Genomic DNA, 20,213 nt, shown 5'->3' with positions numbered 1-20,213 from the left:
TGTTGGCCTATGGATCTAAGATTGGGCCCATCGCTAAAAATCTAGCAGTAGAACATGATTCTGGAGCACGCCTATTTTAATTTAATTGACGGACGTTTCGGATCTAGGCAAACAGTTTTTTACCATTTAAAGTTCACTTTCACAAATTATGTTTATTAGTAAGATACAAGCATCAGCTTGAAACTGTTCGTATGCCTCGATTCTCAATCAAGCAACATATGTAGAAGTTATGTTATTAAGTTGACAGTCAAGAAAACAGTAACTGTTTAAAATTCAACTCTGGCGAGATTAAATACATTATTATCCCGAAAACACGTGTATTGTCACTTACCTCTCTATCCCTCTTTAGTAGCTTCTGCCAAAAAGCGTGTACCATTTTGCGCTTCTTCCACATGCTGGATGAACGCACTTGTCGTTCTGCTCAATGGCAGTCGGTTGTTCGAACGGAATACAGAGCGACTTGGCACCCATTGCCGGAGCACCCGCATCAGCTTCCGCGTCGTCACGAGCGCTATCCGCTTTGATCTTTTCTTCACACGAACCTTCTCCACAGAACGGTGCCAGAATGATGTTTTTCAACTCCAAGAACTGAATAAACTGATCCCAAACCTTGGTAACCTTCAGATGATCATGCAGATCTTTGTCGGCCTTGTTGAACATACTTTCGTGGATGGTTTCCAACAGAGAAGGAATATCCTTGGCAGCTTTATCTCGTTTGATGGTAATCTTTTCACCGGTATCACGACGAACGGCCACAAACTGATTGTTCTTCAAATCCTTGAAGCCCAGCTCGATACGAATCGGAACACCCTTCAACTCCCAATGATTGTACTTCCAGCCAGGGGAATAGTTGTCCCGATAATCTCCCTCGCAACGAACGCCGGCCTTCACCATTTCGGCTTCCAACTCTCTGCAGCTTTCGTACAGCGATTTCCTTTCGTCATCAGTAGTGTTGGCAGTGATACCGCAAGGAACGATAATCGCCTGCACACAGGCAACTCGCGGAGGAAGTACCAGACCTTGGTTATCGGCGTGGACCATGATCATCACACCGATCGTACGCGTCGTAATACCCCACGAGTTCTGGTACACATACTCCTTTTCCTTCGTTTCCGGATGCTCAAACACGATGTCGAACATTTTGGAGAAGTTCTGACCGAGATGGTGACTGGTGGCACCCTGGATCGCTCGGCCCGAAGCAGAAATGAACGCCTCGACCGTGGTAGTATAGTCACCTCCGGCGAATTTTTCCTTCTCGGTCTTGCGACCTTTCACGACAGGAATGGCCAACATATCGGTGTACACCTTGGCGTACAAATCTAGAAGAAAATGATAGAAGTTAAAGTTATTAGTTAAAGTTGGATGTACGGATATGCTTCTCTTATCTGTTGTATCTAGAGCACCAGGCTGAAAAAGACTAATGTGCCAAATGTTAACTTTATTTTTTTCATAAACCGCAACATACCCACGCAAACTAACTAAGCTTTTCAATGGGGCAAACTTCCTCTACCAGATGCTGCTGCTGGTAGGTACCTATGCCCAAATGAGACCGTGAGAAATTAGTTTAGTTTTCTTTATTAACGAGACTTTCAGCCTTGGGCTGGTTCGTCGAGTACGCCGTGAGGAACTGATGTTGGTGATGAACGGAGTCTTCCGTCAACTACCGAAAAACATGTGTTCGTCTACGCCGACGACATCTTCATCGTCACCACCGAACAAACGCCAGTACGTACAAGGATGAGAGGCCAAGCGGCAGTCTCCGCCGTCGCAAGGTGGGCCCACTCAGTAGGCTTTGAATTATCAGCCTCTAAAAGCATCAGGTGCCATGTCTGCCCTTCTCGACACAGAATTACCAGACCGTCGATCAAAATCAACGACCAATCCATACCGCTGAAGAAGACCGTCCGAGTTCTGGGAGTTTTCGTTGACTTTGAACAACATTCAAGAAAAATTGCCGCAGCCGAGTGAATCTCATCCGGACCATCTCCTGACAGAATAGATCGAACAATCCGCTTCCGTATAACCGCAGCTATCGCAACCAAAGCCGAGGGGAACAGACTCCTCCGCACGGCTGCCAACGAAGATCTCCCACCAGTGGCCAGGGTCCACTGGCATGGAGACAAATGCTGACAAACACCATTACCGAAAATTGAGAGCCGGATTAAGGACAGGTTCAAAGCCGGAGACAATTCCGTGGCCATGAAAAGGACTGTATCTGAAATGTTAGGAGAAAAATACTCCACGCACACTCACCGATACACTGACGGATCTCGCTCTCGGGCCGGGGTCGGTATCGGTCTAGCCGGAAACATCGCACCAACCAGCTGTAGCTTACCGCGGCAATTTTCTGCCTTCTCTTCTGAAGCTGCTGCCATCTTTATTGCTGCTACAACGCCCTTGGAACGACCGATCGTGGTCCTCACGGATTCACACAGCGTCATACAAGCCCTGACATCCGAGGCCCCAACTCATCCCTGGGTACAGACGACGATGAAGTCCGCGCCACCAAACACGGTATTCTGCTGGGTTCCGGGGCACTGCACCAGGCAACTCTTAAGCTGACTTTCTGGCTGGACAGAACCATCTACCCCTCGCTACACCAACGAAGTACCGTTTCACGATGTCAAGCGCTGGATCGTGAGCAAAGTACGGGAAAAAAAAGCAAAGTTGGGACGCAAAGTGGGCCCAAAACCGCTCCCTCTTCATCAGACGGAGCAAAGGGACGCCGAGGAAATGGACAGAACAGATCAACCAGCGGGATCAGAAGATAGCGTCGCGTTTGAGGACCGGTCACACCAAGATCTCGCACAATTTCGGTGGAACGCCGTTCCACAGAATTTACGTCGGTTGTAGAACTCCAGCTTCAATCGAGCACATTCTATGCGTATGCCCTTAGTATCAGAACCTGCGGGAATTCCACGGGCTTCCAAATAGCATACGCGACATGCTGGATGATGATACCTCCACACTGGCAGCAGTAATGCGCTTTCTAAAGGATGCTGCATTGTTATTTTAAAGTTTAGTTTTCTTTATTAACGAGACTTTCAGCCTTGGGCTGGTTCGTCTCGTACGCCGTGAGAAACTGATTGTAGAGTTATGATGACGTTACCCTAGCAGCTAGTAATGTTCCACTGTACGGTCAAACACTGGGTGCGATGGATGTCAACGTCGAGATGATTTCCACTGCCGCATCACAACTCAAGTCGTCCTTCAATCCAGGACCCGATGGCGTGTTCCATCCGTATTACTGAAAAAGCATATCGCCAGCTTGCTGATGCCCATGCTTCACCTATTTCGATTGTCCATCTCGAGTGGTACATTTCCATCTTGTTGGAAATTCGCACATATGTTTCCTATCCACAAAAAGGGCAGCAAACGGGATGTGGACAATTATCGTGGAATTACGTCGTTGAGTGCAGTTTCGAAGTTATTCGAGTTAGTCATCATGGAGCCTCTACTCTCTCATTGTAAGCAGTATCTAAGTGGTGATCAACACGGCTTCACTTCCGGTCGTTCTACTTCCACAAATCTGCTGTGTTTGACATCGTATCTTACGGAAAGCATGGCAGAGAGGACTCAAACAAACGTCATATACACCGACTTGTCAGCTGCCTTCGATAAGCTAAACCATGCCATCGCGATTGCCAAGTTGCATAGACTTGGGGTCAGCGGCAACCTCTTGCGATGGTTTCGTTCATATCTCACTGATCGGCAACTGATGGTTGCCATTGGTGACAACCGATCCAATATCTATCTAGCTACGTCAGGAATACCTCAAGGAAGTCACCTGGGACCTTTGATTTTCTTACTCTACTTCAATGACGTGAACTTGGTCATCGAAGGCCCACGACTATCGTATGCAGACGATCTTAAAATCTACCTACGAATCCGCTCGATTGATGACTGTCACTTCCTTCAACGTCAGTTCGAAGCCTTTGCCAGCTGGTGTAATTTGAACCGAATGGTGGTTAACCCCACTAAGTGTTCAGTGATCACTTTTACTCGGAAGAAAGAACCAATCACATTTGAATACAAACTTATCGGCACTGTAATCGACCGTGTGAACCATGTGAAAGATCTGGGTGTTATTCTGGATTCTCAACTTACGTACAAGCAGCACATCTCGTACGTTGTCGACAAGGCGTCTAGGAAACTGGGATTTATCTTCAGGATAGCAAAGAATTTCTCCGATATCTACTGTTTGAAGTCACTGGTACTGTTCCTTGGTGCGATCCATTCTGGAATATTGTTCTGTGGTCTGGAGTCCAAACAACAACAATGGTGCTGAGAGAGTTCGGTCCGTTCAACGCCGTTTTCTTCGATTCGCACTGCGGAAGCTGCCTTGGAGAGACCCATTTCATCTGCCCAGCTATGAAAGTCGTTGCCAGCTGATTGATCTGGAGCCTCTCCGAACTAGAAGAGACACCTCTAGGGCCCTGTTCATTGCGGACACTTAACAAGGTAGAATTGATTGCAGTGTAATCTTGGGGCAAGTCAACATTAACGTCCAACCCCGTGCGCTACGTAACAACGTTATGCTGAGATTGCCACTTCAGCGCACAAACTATGGCATGAACGGTGCAATAGGTGGGCTGCAACGAGTATGCAATCGAGTCTCGGGCATCTTCGATTTCCATATGCCTCGACAGCTGCTACGAAGATACTTCTCATCGTTCTTTTCTGGCACAGTTAACCGTGAATGATTGTGTGTTTTATTTATGTATTTTATGCTTAGTTTTTATTTTTTGATTTACCTATATAAGTTACTTAAATCATCATTGGGGCACAGCCTGTTGATGCAGACAAATAAATAGAGTTATGATGTACGATATGAACCCCTGGATACAACCCTAATAAGTATGAATGTGTTAATGTTGCCTTACCAAGTACCAGACTGGTGAGTATTAGAAACCGAGCATCAATGAGGGGGATTGATATACAAATAGTCGTGAAGAGTGGACGTACTGCGGATTTGGTCAGCGAAATAAAACCCCCGAAGAGGACTGTACAACAACAATCTCTGAAAACTTCATTATTAAGGTTTAACTACCCTCATAAACGCGAACCATCACATGACCTTACCGATAATGGTTATAAATTGTTTATAATCCCTGCTAAACTTCAACTGAAATGGTTATGGAACTTTACATGAAGGTTTGTGTGATAAAGTTTTAACCTTATGTATTATGGTTTTTTGGAAGCGGACCTTACAAATAATGGGTTGTTAAGAACCATTACCATTCCAAATTCTTGTTTTCTCCGAGGGGGACGACTCTATCTACGATGCAAAAAAGATTGTGTTTTGCTGTGGCTAGCTGCGCACGCGTTGAGTATATAGAAAGAAGATTGATGACGATTCTAAAGATTTTCTGCAAAAAATTGATGAGCGATGCAAGTAGATGCGACAAATGAAAGAAGATTGTTCGAAGATTGATACGCTAGTGTGAGATTTTTTGACCATCTAAACTTGAGATTTAGATGTGTCGCCCCCCTCGGTTTTCTCCATAGATTTTCGGAAAGAGAACTATATTAGAACGTTTTTACTTATGGTTTGAGAACATTAATGGTTATGGTTATGGTAGTCAGTAAGGTCCATTAATGGTTTTGTATTATCGCTCAACTTTACGTGAAATATATCGTGAATTGGTAATCAGTAATTTACAGGCAACCAATTCGCGATATATTCCACATAAAGTTGATCGATGTTACAAAACCATTCATGGACCTTACTGGTTATCATCACCATTACCATTAATGTTCTCAAACCATAAGTTAAAAGGTTTTAGTATAGTTTTCTTTCCGAAAATGTATGGAGAAAACAAGAATTTTGAATGGTAATGGTTCTTAACAACCCATTATTTGTAAGGTCCACTTCCAAAAAACTATAATACTTAAGGTTAAAACTTTATCATTAAACGTTCATGTAAAGTTCCATAACCATTTCAGTTAAAGTTTAGCAGGGATTATAAACTATTTTAACCATTTTAGGTAAGGTCAATTTATGGTTCGCGCTTATCCGGGTAGCTCTATCCTATCAATTTGACCTATCAAGCAAATAACTCCTTTGTCAACAATACATCACAATTTAAATGAAACAATAAATTTACTGCTCACTTAAAATTGTGATCCGTTTTAGCTTTTTTTTGAGACAAATTGAGTACGGCGCATTTTGACAAAAAATAATTCCGGAGAACTTTGAGATTTGGGCGTAATTACTTTTGTAAACAAACACGTCAATCGCCGATTGCTCGCGAATAAAAGCTCAATATCGCAAACAAACTATACCAAATGATAGAAGAGTCATTCCTCTACCTGTTTGTGTTGCTAGTTTTCGAGATGGAGCTTTAATTAGCGAGCAATCGGTGATTGACGTGTTTGTTTTCAAAAGCAATTACGAAGTTCTCCGGAATTGCACAGTAATATTCAAACTAAGCTCCCATATTTTCCCAATCAAACCCTGAAGTTCTAAGAAGTATGCTGAATTTCTACAACACTCCCTGAGTTGCTGCGAAAGTTCCAGAGCTTCTTTGAAGTTCACTGAGCTTCTAGAATTTTTTGCTGAACTCCTACGAAGTGTCTTGAATTAAAAAAAAAATCCCTGTACTTCTATGAAGTTTTACGAAGTTCCTCGAATTGCTACGTAATTTGTTTATTTGTTCATTTGTTATGTTTGCATCAACAGACTAGAAATAGTCCCAATGATGTGTTGTAAAAAAGTACAGATTATACAGACTACATATACTACAGTTACAAACGAAAATAACTAGGAAAGCATTGTCAAGTTACTAAAAATGTATAAGTCTTAAATTTTACACTTAACACCGACAAACCGGCATGAATGACCATACCAAAAGAATAAAATTTCTAACCAAAGCATGCTACAGACATCTGGCTCCGTGCGAGGCTCCGTGTTCGCCGGAAATATTTAGCTAAGCCATGAACCCGCTTGCAAAAGTTATGAATTGGTCCGTGTTTGATCTATTCTGGACAAATTATTTTTATCTAGATCAAAAACTACTATGGTTTTGACAGTTCGGATTACTGCACATTTAAATCGGCCGTTTACGATTTTCGGGCATAAGTTAGAATTAAGTCGAGAATTAAGTGTCATGTCGGTTTGTCGGTGGAGAATCTTCGGCGAAGCATATTCCGTGTAAAGTGGAAATCGAACATCGACGCTACTGGGTTGAACACTCGCTGCAAGCCGTAAATAGCGCTCCATAAGTTATAATTAGTTCGAAGAAGTGGAAGTCTCAGCATAAGACTATTGCGTAGTGATCGAGGTTGAACATTAATGTTCACAAGGCTCTGAAAACATCTCTTCGGATACGTAAAGGCTCGACATTGATCAATTGGCAGCGATTCTCGTAGCTTGGAAGACGAAGTGGGTATCTCCAAGGCAGGTTACAGAGCGCGAAGCGAAGAAAACGTCGTTGCACATATTCAATTCGCTCGGTCCCATTATTGTAGTTCGGGCTCCAGACTGCAGAGCAGTATTCCAACGTAGATCGCACGAGAGAGCAATAGAGCGATTTCAAGCACTAAATGTCTGTGAAGTTCTTAGTAATCTTGAAGACAAAGCCAAGAGTTCTGGACGCTTTGTCAACGACATACGATATATGCCCCCCTATTCTGCGAGTCACGTGACTCTCTCTCACCGGTGAGTCACCTCACACGAGGTGACAATTGTCACCTCACCGGTGACAGAGAGTCACGTGACTCGCAGAATAAGGGGGATGGTGTGAGTATGTCAGTTTTGAGTCTAGAAAAACGCCTAAGTCTTTCACGCAATCCACCGTTCGATACTCGTGTCTAGTAGTTTGTAGTTGAAAATAATCGGTTGTTTCTTGCGTGAGAAAGTAATAACTGTACACTTAGCTTGGTTGACCACCAGTCGGTTTAGACTACACCAGTCAGCAAAGATGTCAATCTGATTTTGGAAAGAACGGCAGTCGGCGAGTGAGTGGATGCGTAGAAAAACTTTCAAATCGTCTGCAAACGATAATCGTGGCCCTGTTATAACATGGTGAACGTCGTCGAAGTAAAGGAGAAATACCAATGGTCCCAGATGGCTACCCTGAGGTATACCGGACTTTGCGCAGAAGCTTGCTGAGCGACAAGTACACAAAGTTACTGTCAGTTGGCGCTCCGTGAGGTATGAACGAAACCATTTCAAAAGATTTCCACCGATCCCTAGCCTATCAAGCTTAGCGATAGCAATTTCGTGGTTTAGCTTATCGAAGGCTGCCGTAAGATCTGTGTGATCTGTAAGATCGTTTGGGTCCGAGCAATCAAGCTGTATGTGATGTAAGACGTTAGGCACAGCAGGTTCGTAGTTGTGGAACGCCCAGTTATTAATCCGTGTTGATCTATACTTAGATATTGCTTGCAATGCGCATGTAGGGACTCTATGACAACCAATTCAAAAAGTTTTGTTACAGCACTCAGCGACGTGATTCCCCGGTAGTTGTTTACGTCGCGTTTGCTTGAAACATATCCGCAGTCTTCCAGCAAGACGGAGAGATGCCGCTGGAAAGAGAGAGCTGGAATATGCGGCGCATTGGATCTAAAAGACAAGTGATGTTCTTTTTAAGAATAATCGACGGAACACCATCGGGTTCAGCCTTAGCTGAAGTCTGAAGTTTAGATGCTGCTCTAATGCTGAGCGTTTGGTTGACCAAAGGAACATTACTGGCCGCGAAAGTAATGAGATTAGCGGAGAGTTGCTCCTCTTCAAACACTCTAGCAAATTTGGCTGAGAACAGGTTGCAAATGTCTTGCTGATTGCCAGCAGTTTCACCGTTAAAAATCATGGAAGAGGGTAAGCCGACTTCCCTGCGTTGCTCATTTACGAAGTTCCAGAAGGATTTCGGGTGTGATTTTAGCCGTCGTTGAATCCTCCTTTGATAGCGTTGAAAACAGAGACGACTTAACCGCTTATACTCGTGGTTGAGTCTGACATAGTAGCATTCCAGCGGCAGTGTGCGGAGTTTAGTAAATCTTCTGAGAGCAGCCGTCTTAGTTCTTTTCAACGAGCGAAGATCTTTCGTCATCCACGGGACGCGAGAGTCGATATGGGTGATCTTTTTGGAAACGTGTCTGTCAATGACATGTGCCAAGACGTGAGAAAAGGGTTTGGGCTGCAATGTTGACGTCTACAGAATCTAGAATATGCTCCCCATCTAGGTTAGACAGCACATGGACAATACTGCGATGGCCAGCTCTACAAAAGTCATATGACACAGCGTTTGGAGTGCTGGTAAAATCATGGACAATATTATTTTCGATCATGATAAGTAAAGCAGGGTGATGATGCACTTCCTTGACTAAAGGTTAGGCTGCCGTGGAGAGGAAAGGAGCTGTATCACGAGCACTAACAAACAATAACTTCATCGGAAGAGCCTGCTTTGTCTGAAGCGACCAAGACGGATCGACAATGTGCGTCAATAAGCTCCAAGTCACGGGTTCGATCTGGAGGGATGTACACGGCACAGAGAAGCAATTGACGATCACCAAGTTGAATAGCCACCCACACTTGTTCAACCGTGTTCCAGGAATCGTCCTCGATAACTTCTGCTCTACGCCTCCCCCAGTAGTTTTCCTACTATTATTCGTGTTTCGATCGCAACGAAATATTTCGTAGCCAGCACCAAAGACATAGTTTGAAATGGTTCGATAATTGAGCCATGTTTCGGTCAAAACTAAAATGTCGTAGCAGTGATCTATGACGGCCAGATGATAATCTTCCACGAGGCCGTTCATACCACCAACGTTCTGATAGTAAATCGTTATGTCCGACCTCCGCTGTTCGGGAACAATGGAAGGTTCAGGCCGCTGGAAACCAAGATATTTTCAGGCGATAATATATTCGTCGGTTGATCCTACTTGCCAATAACAGGAATGTGGAAGACCCCTTCTTCCATCTTAAACGCAGGGCCAGGACAACTGCTGGCCGCTGGCAGGAGGGGCTCGACTGTGATAAGCGGAATAGGGGCTTCCTCAGGGCAAACGGCAAGAATGCGTTCCGGAGAGCAGTTGACTGTGATGGCTCCATGTTGCCGACTGGCAGATGTTTGAGGTGAGTTGAAGGCACGGGAATTGACGTTTGACTTCTACTAAGTCTTAAGAAATTATTTTAAGTTTTAAGAAGTGCCCTGAAGTTAGAAGAACTTTTATGAAGTCTCTTAAAATTAACCAACGTTTTCATAACTTCAACAAAGTTTCCCAAACTTGTATAAGGTTCATCCCCAGCTATTTTCAGCTCACAGATAGATGAAAGAAGCTACTTTTTCCCTTGATTTGTGTTTCGTCGATCTTGATTTCCGTATTGAGTACCAATGCTACCGACGCCAGGGAGGCAGCTTCCACTCCTGGACCCTACCTATCGACCCATCAACTAATCGACCGAGGACCAACGGCCCCGAAGGAACTCAGAACCTTTGGAGTGAGAGGCAGTCACCCGTACCTACTTGTAATACTGATATTCGGCCATTTACCACCTAACAAGTGGCCGCCATGGCGTGCCAAACACTATTGTGGCCGAATATTCGGTGCACCACTAGCCTGTACGCTTACTCCGCAACAACTAACTCACCTAGAATCTGCAGCACTTCCTCTTCAGCTTCGGATTTACCGGCAAATGCGGTGTGTCCTTCTTGCCATAGGAATTCACGAGTACGCAGGAATGGCTGCGGGTGTTTAAATTCCCACCTCTGTAAAAAAAATCAACGTAATCAACACCTCCTTCCCACAAACCGTTCAACACATACCACAACATTGTTCCACTGGTTCAACTTGATCGGCAAATCACGATAGGACTGAATCCACTTGGCGTACGCCGGGTACATAACCGTTTCTGACGTAGGGCGCACAGCGATTGGTTCGGCCAGATCCGATTCTCCACTCTTGGTGACCCAGGCCACCTCCGGAGCAAAGTCGGCAATGTGCGCCTTTTCCCGTTCCAATGCAGCTCGCGAGACAAAAATGGGAAAGTAGCACTCTTTGACCCCCATTTTGGTAATCTCCGCATCAAACCAAGCCTTGATCGACTTCCAAATGGCAAATGACCAATGGCGCAGAATGTAGCACCCGGACACGTCGTAGTATTCGATCATTTCTCCCTTGGTAATAACTTGCGAGTACCAATCGGGCAGATTGCCCTCCTTGGTAGCTTCCAAACCGAGCCGGGTTTGCTTCTTCGGTCCGCTGCCATCATCTTTCGGCTTGGCGGGTTCGTGCTTGGCCATTGGTTTGTCTACTTTTTTTGCTTCTTTCTTGGCCGTTACTGGCTTCGGAGTGCGTCCCGCAACTGGGAAATCAGTTCCGGTTAACTTTTTATATTCGGCCTTCAAGTCGAGCAATGCTTTCACAGCTGCATCGACTTGTTCCTTGGAGGCACCAGACGATTTCAGATTTCGAACCGCTTCACCTTGGGCGTTGACCTTGGCAGTCAGGGCGTCCTTTTCCGAACCGGATTTCTCATTATTTGTCGGTGTCATATTTTCTTTGTCCTTCTTAGCAATCGATGCTGGCGCGACAGTGCCTGGTTTCCAGTCCTTACCAGTTAGCGTCTTATAATCGGCTTTCAGCTGCAGTAGTGCCTTCACTTCACCGTCCACAGCAGCTTTGTCGGCCTTGTTCGTTTTCAGCGTGCGAATTTTGTCACCTTGCGCGGCAATTTTCTCCAACAGGTCAGTTTCTGCGTTTCCGGATGGCGCAGGTGCACTTCTTTTCGATTCAGTCAGTGGAGCACATTCTGGTTTCCAATCCTTATGCATAGTTGCCTTGTATAAGGCCTTCAAATCTAGCAGTAACTTAACCTGCACATCAATTTCAGCTTTGTTTGCCTTCTTCGATTTCAAATCCCGTACTATATCACCTTGCTTAACAATTTTGTCGCTGATGTCGGCAGAAGCAGGATTGGATTCCTTTTTGACGGATGCGGGTGTGGGTGCTGGTGCTGGTGCTGGGGCTGCCTCTGGTGTCCAGTTTTTGCCGCTGGCAGCTTTATACTGTGCTTTAAGATCTAGTAATACTTTCACCGCTGCTTCAACGTCGGCCTTGGCTGCTTTCTTCGTCTTCAAATCGCGGATCAAGTTACCTTGTTCGACAATCTTGCCGTTGAGGGTTTCGACCGAGGTGCCTGTATTGGGTGGTGCTGTCACAGCTGGAGCCGGAACAGCTACACCTGGTTTCCAATCCTGACCGGTTGCTTCCTTGAACTTGGTCTTCAGTTCCAGCAGAGCCTTCACAGCGGCTTCAACCTCCGGTTTGGCAGCTTTGTCAGTCTTGAGCTTTCTTACTTTATCGCCCTGTTGTACAATTTGATCGTTAATTTTAGCAGCAGAGTTCGGTGTCGACTTGGGTGCTGTTCCGCTGGTAGAATTCGCCTGTTTCTGAAAGAATGAAATCGTTACAATTGAAAACGGTATCGATAAGATAAAATTCGTACACAATGATGCAATAAATAAGAAATAAACTCCAAAGTAATCACGTTCGAACGGAGCACAATATTTTACTGATGGAAGCAAAACTTAAAATGTGGCAAAGTTCATTCCCTTTCACTTGACGCGTAAGCGACTCAGGCGTAGCTTAACGTACTTACAGGGGCTGGAGGGAGGCGTGCTTGTTCACTCGACTTTTGTTATTCTGCCTGCCTCTCTTCGATTTAAACTTTCAAAGCTTTGAATCAAATCGTGTAGAACGAGTACACTGAAAACGAAACTAACTCAAAGAGTGAGTCACTTTTACTCATTAGTATAAATAAATTTCGTAGGTCACTCAACTTGCTTTTAGAAAAAAAAAATCATACGAATGAGTAAAAATGACTCACCCTCTGAGTGAGATGCGTTTTCAGTGTAGACTTCAGGGAAACCATCTGCGCGGCGGGCACACTGAATCGCATTGCGATCAATCCTAACCATTGATATGTAATTTAATTTTTCCGCATGCGACATACTAGTGGCAGTGTACCAATGTTATCATACAGTAAAAGTATGTCACCTATTCTTTTAAAACCAAAATCATTGAGCAAACTTACCTTCGCATTTTCAGTGGTGGCCTTCTTCGGAGCACCCGCGGTCGGCTGTTCCTTGGCGTGACCATCGGGGATGGAAAACAGCACAACGGGCGTTTCAACGGCACTAAACTCACTGGCCGGCTTGAACGCTTGGTCTACCTTGAAGAAACCGCGACGCTGAAGTTGAATGATATCGCCCTTCTTGAGCTTCTTCAGCTCAGGATCACCCAACATTGGCACCTCAGTCTGAGTTTAATCAAAAGGATTAGATACTTACATGCCAACAATTTGCTTACCATCTTACCCTCGTTTGATGACCAATGAAGGTTTTGAAGTCCTCTTCTCTGCCAAGAACCGCTTTGTTAATGATGTGATCAAAGTACACGCAGAACGTTGGCGGATATTCCGAAGCGTCCTGCTCGCAAAGCCATGTCAACTTGAGCGTCTTCTTAAAGTCTTTATTGTCCAAGTTTAAAGTGGCATCCACCGAAGTGACCTTACCACTGGCATCCTTATGAACTTTCCTAATCATCAAATTGCCCCAATTGATGAAGGTAGCATTCTCGCCTTCCTTCAATTCAACTGCGTCGGCGTAATCGATCAGTACACGGGGACCAAGCCATACCGTTTTCGTTCCGATATCGGCATTCTTGGGATGTACTGGAACTTGTACGGCCTCTAATTTGGCGCCTTCAACATTCACCACCACACGGTTTTCATTCTCCAAAGCCGTGTAGCGTGGAGCAATCGGATCAATGACCTTCTTGTTGAAAGCCCAGATTTTGTCCCACTCCATAAATACGACGGATTTACTCGATCCTGAAAGCATATTTACTTTGGTTCAAGTTAAATTCCAAAACGATTTTATCTATACTCCACCTTGTGCAATGATAAACTCCTTCAATCCCTCGACGGTCATGCCACGACGAAGAATACCCCGAACCGTAGGGAAACGTGGATCGTCCCATCCATCAACGAGGCCACTATCCACAAACCACGTCAATTTTCGCTTTGATAGAACCGTATTGGTCATGTTCAGTCGGCTGTACTCCCAAATATACGGACGACGCAATCCCAGCGCCTCAATGAACCAATAGAACTGATCATCTCGGTCATGATATTCCATTGTTCGCAGCGTGTGCGTCACGTCTTCAATTGCATCAACGATCGGACAGGCAAAGTCATACGTCGGATAAACTTTGTAATGGGTTCCGGTGCGTGGATGAGGTTCGTTCTTGCATCGGTAAATTGTTGGATCACGCATGCATCCATTCGGAGATGCCATGTCAATCTTAGCTCTCACGCAACATTTTTGACCGAGCGCCGTTCCGTTCACCATTTCCTTCCACATCTGCAGATTCTTTTCGACCGAATTGCTTCGATTATTGGATTCAATCCTTTCCTCACGTTCCTTCTTCATCTGCTCCGGCTCGGTATTGTCAACGTAAGCCTTCCCTTCCTTCATCAACCGCTCGCAGTAGTCCAACATTAAATCAAAATACTGAGAAGTGTGCGTAAACAAATCCGGCTTAATTTGCAGCATTTCCAAATCTTCCAGAATTACTTTTTCAAAGTGAACATTCTCCTTGGCGGGATTCGTATCGTCGAATCTCATGATCAGTTTACCCTGGAATGCTTGCTGGTAGTATTGATTCAGAAGGGCCGCCTTGGCGTGCCCGATATGTAAGTAACCGGAAGCTTCCGGCGGGAAACGCACAACGACCTTCCCCATTTCAGCACCCGGTAGATCGACGAACTTTCCTTCCTGCTTTCGATCGGATGATTTATCAGCACTTCCTCCACGTTGCATTCTCTTTGTCAGCTTGGCTTCCTTGGGTAAATTCTTCAACACATTTATCACGGCTTCTTGGGCAGAGATCAAATTGTACCAGCGCTCGACATGCACTGGAATACCTATAGCTTTTAGTTCCTCGAAACTGCCGTACAACTGATTGTAAACGGCCAGATCAGCAATCGTCAGATGATTCGCAACCAGGTACGTCAACGGTGCCAAACATTTGTTGAGATACTTCAGCTCATCCGCCGGATCTTTCTCCACCGAAAGGGTATAGGTGAGCCAATGATCAATCTGCGTTCGCTCGATCGGTGTCTTCCCGTACAACTGATACTTGGGAGCATCCCGTGCCAGCGATCGCAAAACATCGTTGTTTGTCACACAAACCAGCGTGCGATTGGAAAAGGTGATCGATGTTTCATTTCCCCAGCTAATTCCAATGGGATTCGTACTTTTGATCAGCTCGGCCGCAATCAAACCACCTAAAAGTATTATCCATTTTAGGACTTTTTTGTAACCTAATAAAATTCATATTATGGAGAATAACCTACCGATTGCAGGTTCGTTGTAGCTAGTAACCAACTTAGTAGCCATCATTTGCCGGTTGCGTCAAGCAATTGAGCGTATTTCCAGATATGAACCGATTTTCCCGTGTAAAACCTGCAGCCGATACAAAATTTACCAGCTCTAGGCAGAAACCGCAGAAACGTGTCACCAAAGATGAACCTTTAAGGACGAAAGTGAAAATTTTGACAGTTTTGCTGCACATTTTCAAGCTGAACAATGCATTATGTCCTAAGTAACATTGGTAGATTCTCTTCATCGACACTCTTTTCACGCTAACTTGAAAGAGCCCATTAATGGGTAAAAAAATTCACATTTTGAAGAAAAGACTTTTCTTCCATACTTAGTGGCTTAACTCATTCATGGTGCACCGGTATTATCCTCGAGGATACCAACCTGTGTACTGAAAATACCTGTGAATGTCTTAAAATGGCCATGGAGATATAAAGAGAAAATCGACGAAGAGAATCTGTAGATGTTACTTAGGACCTAATGCAATGTTCAGCTTGAAGTGGCTTAACTCATTCATGGTGCACCGGTATTATCCTCGGATTAAATCCCGATCAAGAATGTCCGGCTGCTTTGATGTAGACATCCTTGTAGGTTTCTTATGGCTTAAGCAATTGCTTACGTTAAGAACCAATTATGCGAGGTAGGCGAAGATTGTTCGTATTTGACAGCCACCTCCCTCCCCCCACCCGCCCTTGTAAATAATTCGACAGTGATCAGGCATAAGGGCGTATACGCGATGATCGATTCTCTACATCTATTTTCTCATTGCATTGCTAGAGCTAAGCGAAACAAATTTCTAGATTTTTTTCCTTGATTTGTTTTCCGTGCTGAGCACCAATGCTACACACTAATCCAGCATTTAGTTGTTCGGTATTTTTTTGTACTGGGCTTAAACGGTAAAACGAAAGATTTACTGAAAATTCAGTTTAAATCAGGTGAATAACCGATGTTCTGTAAAACACAAACTGAACTTCGGTATCGTTTGATGCAAAATACTGTACACAGAATATTTATTTACTGAGAAAGTCGTTATTTTCCAAATTTTCGTGATTTCACGAAAAGTCAGTAAAAATAATTACTGTGCACAAAGTAGTCTTTATTTTTTTACCGACTGGTCAGCAGAATAGCCACCTTGTTTTACCGACCACGAATTGTAAAACTCTAAACTGTCAATTTTATTCCCGCCGCCATTTTAGCTTCAGTAAAATCCGGGAGCAAGTGTTTAATCGCGCGGTTTTGTTAAAACTTGAATTATATCATGACGGAACTGAGAAAGCTCGACAGCGAAATTGAAGTACTATTTCGTTAGTACCAACAATTATTATTTACTCTTTTTGCAGTTCCTTGATCTCCAACAAATTTTGATTAACAAAATGGATGTTTGCATTGTTTGCTTTCACTGTCGACGCGCTATTCCGGGGTACGTCAAGGGATTAAGTCGTCATATTAATTGGCATATTATAAACGGTGAATTGCACCAGGATTCATGCTTTTATGACTGCAAATTCACTACTTTTAAATTAACTGGGTAACACGGTATAATAATGAACCAAATAACTGTCTTTTCAGTTAAATTGCAGCAAAATAAACAAAAAGAAACTACTGGGTTTTCCAGTATACGCAACTCGAACCAATTACTGAATGAACAGTTATTTTTGACAGATTGACTTTACGGACAGTTCGGTAATGCAAATTATTTCTGTGATGACTACTGGGCGATCCGCAATTCAAAAACCCAGTAAAATTTTACTGACTCCAGTAATCTAAAGTTAGTGTGTACCGACGCCAGGAAGGTTACTTCCCTTCCGAAGAAGGAGGGCGTGGTCAGAGATGTTATGCCCTGGGGTGGGACGTGCTGTCAAATCAGCCTACTGATCATTCTTGTAAGAAAAATTGGTTCCAAACGTAAACAAACCCTGTAGCTTTTTTATGCCTTGCTTACGTTTGGAACCAGTTATGCGAGGTAGACGACGATTGTTCGTATTTGACAGCCACCTCCCCCTTTGGTTATGCCTCAGAACACCCTGGCGCCGCCGAAAACACTGCTGCTAAATACACCTGCTCCAACTATTTTATCGTATTTAGAACCATCCATATAAATAGCCAAAGCACGGTATTCATCTTTGGTTAAACCGGTTGGCCAGCAACTCCTGCACGATGGGACGCACTGTATTCGGGGGATCCCCAGCTTTCACCCGCCGTTTCACATCCCGGCTTGGGTTCATACCACCCTCGGTTGGCGAGACGTGTTCGTACAGCGATGTTTGGAAGCTCTACATCAACCGCCGCAAGGCGATCGGACGCTCGTTCCACAACTGGAAGATCGATATTCCTTGAATCCTTCTCCATCAAACGAATTGCAGCACGAATTATGGCTTGCATAGCCATTAAATCGAACGGCAAAGTGCCGGCTTCGCTGGAATCGAACTGGTGACGTACGCCCCTGAGGCGAAACCGGTTGTTGATGGCCCGAATAGAAATTTACATTAGCCCAACGTTTGATTTTGATGTCTACATCAGCATCGAAATCAAATGTATGCCTGATGTCAAACATTAGAAAACATTATGTAACATGGTGTATACATCAGAAATTTTGGAACAAAATTTTACCATTCTAATGTCGGTCTGACGTCAAAAATTTCAATCTATTGACATTAGAACCAAACGTTTTAAGGATGTTTTCGGATGTACAAAACGTTAGAACTAAACGTTGTTCGGATGTTTTTATATGTAAACGTTTTCTGATGTTTTCTAATGTAGATGTTTCCTGATGTACACTGATGCGGTATACAGCACACTAAAGAGCCTGAATTTATAAAGAGACGACATGTCAAAATTGGAACAATCGATTGTCTGTCAAAGTCATAGGAAAAGTCATTCCAAACGAGCAGAAGACCTGTCAAATGGATAAGATGTCGCCTTTTTATAAATTCAGGCTCTTTACAGCACACTATAGAGATTGCTGACGTTTATCGTACGCACACTACGTCACGTATACGTATACGCAAAATGTTTTCATCGGGAAAAAATACTTCATAGCAGAAAATTTTCCCGATGAAAACAAATCACTGACACAATCATACTTTAGCAATCTCTATGGCCGACGTTATGTTTAACGTATAGAACAAGAGTAAAATCGGGTTTCAATTGAAACGATAATAATCAATTAAAACACTAATTAACTCTTGCACTGTAACGTCACCAGGGCATTTGTTTTACATACAAATAAACATTGCCCACAGGGCATGCCAAAATTTCCTTCAGTGATTTGAGGCTACACAGCAAAAAAAGTAGAAGGGTCTGTGCCTAGGGGCACAAACGGAAGCTTGACGTAGGACCGCTAGTGGATGGAATAAATGTGAAGAGCATTAAGTTCTTTTAATTGATCAAATCAGGCATAACATTTGATAACGGCACAAAATCATTTGTAAACAAACATTCTAAGGCCCTTTACACGCGAACTAAAGTACGCCCACGCAAACCAATACCACTTACGGAAGGGTGATAGTTGCCCCTATGCGATGATGTTGTTGGTTTGCGTGGGCGTACTTTAGTTCGCGTGTAAAGGGCCTAAGAAGGTTTGTTTACAAATGCTTTTGTGCCGTTATCAAATGTTATGCCTGAAATATCTATTATCTCAACTCTTTCCGGTTTTGAATTGTAGACGATCCAAATTTGTAGTAATCTTTTTCAAAAAGAAAGTTGATTACGAGAATCAATCAAAATCTCTTGCACCCCTGCTTCCAAGTTTGTGTGGTCGTTGGGGGCTTGTGGTTCTGAATATGGACAAACAAGCATAGATAAATTCTATTCCAACTCTTTACTGATGTAAGCTTGATGGCCCTGAAAAGGGCCGTTTTATTGAAGAGGACATCCATGGCCACTTACGCTTGGCGTGTTTAGTGTAGGTGACAGCATCACGGACCTCATTTTCCACGAACACCTTCAGCACATCTCGTAGATCAGACCGGAGATACGTCAGACACTGCGACGGCGAGCCAGACGACGGATGGTGGTTATCTCGAAGAATTTGCTATGACGATTGGCACCTCCTTTGCCACGACCTACTGCTACTATTGCTCACCACGCCGTCCGAAGCGAAAATGAGCTGATACCAGTTTTTTTTTAGTTTTTTTTTTTTTTTTAGTTAAATGATCTTTATTTCTTGTGTTTGTGTGGTTTACATGTATGAATTTTACAAGTGACACAGATGCGTCTTTTCAACTTTAGTACAGTGAGATTTTAATTATTATTTACAGTTCCTAGTCCTATCAGGCCTGTTTTAGAGAATGACCACCTTGGTGGGATTGGTTTGTTTGAAAATTTGAAAAAGGAGACTACTTATAACTACTATTTACAACTACAACTAACCTACAACTACTATGTACACCTAACCTACTATATACAAATTGCTTATCAAAGCATGTTCTGATAAATTACATTTTTGTGCAAATTTAGTCTTAATTTCGTTAATTTTGGAATCTATTTTGGCAATGCCTGCCTCTTCATGTAAATTTGTTATTCTAGTGTCGAAAGGACGATCAAGAACCATCCTCAGCACTCTATTCTGAGCGACCTGAATTTTGTTCCTGTGAGTCTGTGCACATGATTCCCACACCGGAGCTGCGTAGAGGATCGCAGGTGCTATGATTTGTTTGTAGACGGCCAGTTTGTTCACCCTTGAGAGGCGGGATCTGCGGCAAATCAGCGGATACAGACACCTAACCAAGGTAGAACACTTGACTACAGTTTTCTCTACATGCGAACGGAAGAGGAGCTTTTCATCGATCAACATCCCGAGATAGGTTACTTCGGCGGACCACT

The 20,213-nt window shown here is 43.8% G+C and overlaps 2 protein-coding genes across 2 annotated transcripts in view; both read right to left on the bottom strand.

Moving 5' to 3' along the window:
* The window catches only part of LOC135711071 (UPF0547 protein C16orf87 homolog), a 145,690-nt gene that overhangs the window by 24,836 nt on the left and 100,641 nt on the right, over positions 1 to 20,213 (bottom strand). The window lies entirely within an intron of this gene.
* Positions 79 to 15,530, bottom strand: GluProRS (Glutamyl-prolyl-tRNA synthetase). The gene is made up of 7 exons (XM_065233801.1): positions 15,365 to 15,530; positions 13,898 to 15,295; positions 13,323 to 13,837; positions 13,040 to 13,264; positions 10,770 to 12,395; positions 10,595 to 10,712; positions 79 to 1,319 (listed from the first exon to the last, which is right to left on the bottom strand). Exons 1-7 carry the CDS (start codon positions 15,408 to 15,410, stop codon positions 346 to 348), a joined length of 4,902 nt encoding a protein of 1,633 aa, XP_065089873.1. The 5' UTR covers positions 15,411 to 15,530; the 3' UTR covers positions 79 to 345.

Source organism: Ochlerotatus camptorhynchus, unplaced genomic scaffold (assembly GCF_037179485.1).
Source record: "Ochlerotatus camptorhynchus isolate MF236.1 unplaced genomic scaffold, CSIRO-AGI_Acam_v1.1 ptg000417l, whole genome shotgun sequence".
NCBI classification, from domain to species: Eukaryota; Metazoa; Arthropoda; class Insecta; order Diptera; family Culicidae; genus Ochlerotatus; species Ochlerotatus camptorhynchus.
This window is presented reverse-complemented; position numbering and strand designations above follow the sequence as displayed.

Excerpts from the sequence above, each read along its gene's own strand:
- GluProRS (XM_065233801.1), bottom strand. The coding sequence starts at position 15,410 with ATGATGGCTACTAAGTTGGTTACTAGCTACAACGAACCTGCAATCG. Across the intron at positions 15,296-15,364 it reads CTACAACGAACCTGCAATCG|GTGGTTTGATTGCGGCCGAG; the intron begins GTAGGTTATTCT and ends TAATACTTTTAG. Across the intron at positions 1,320-10,594 it reads GGAAGTGCTGCAGATTCTAG|ATTTGTACGCCAAGGTGTAC; the intron begins GTGAGTTAGTTG and ends ATTTTCTTCTAG.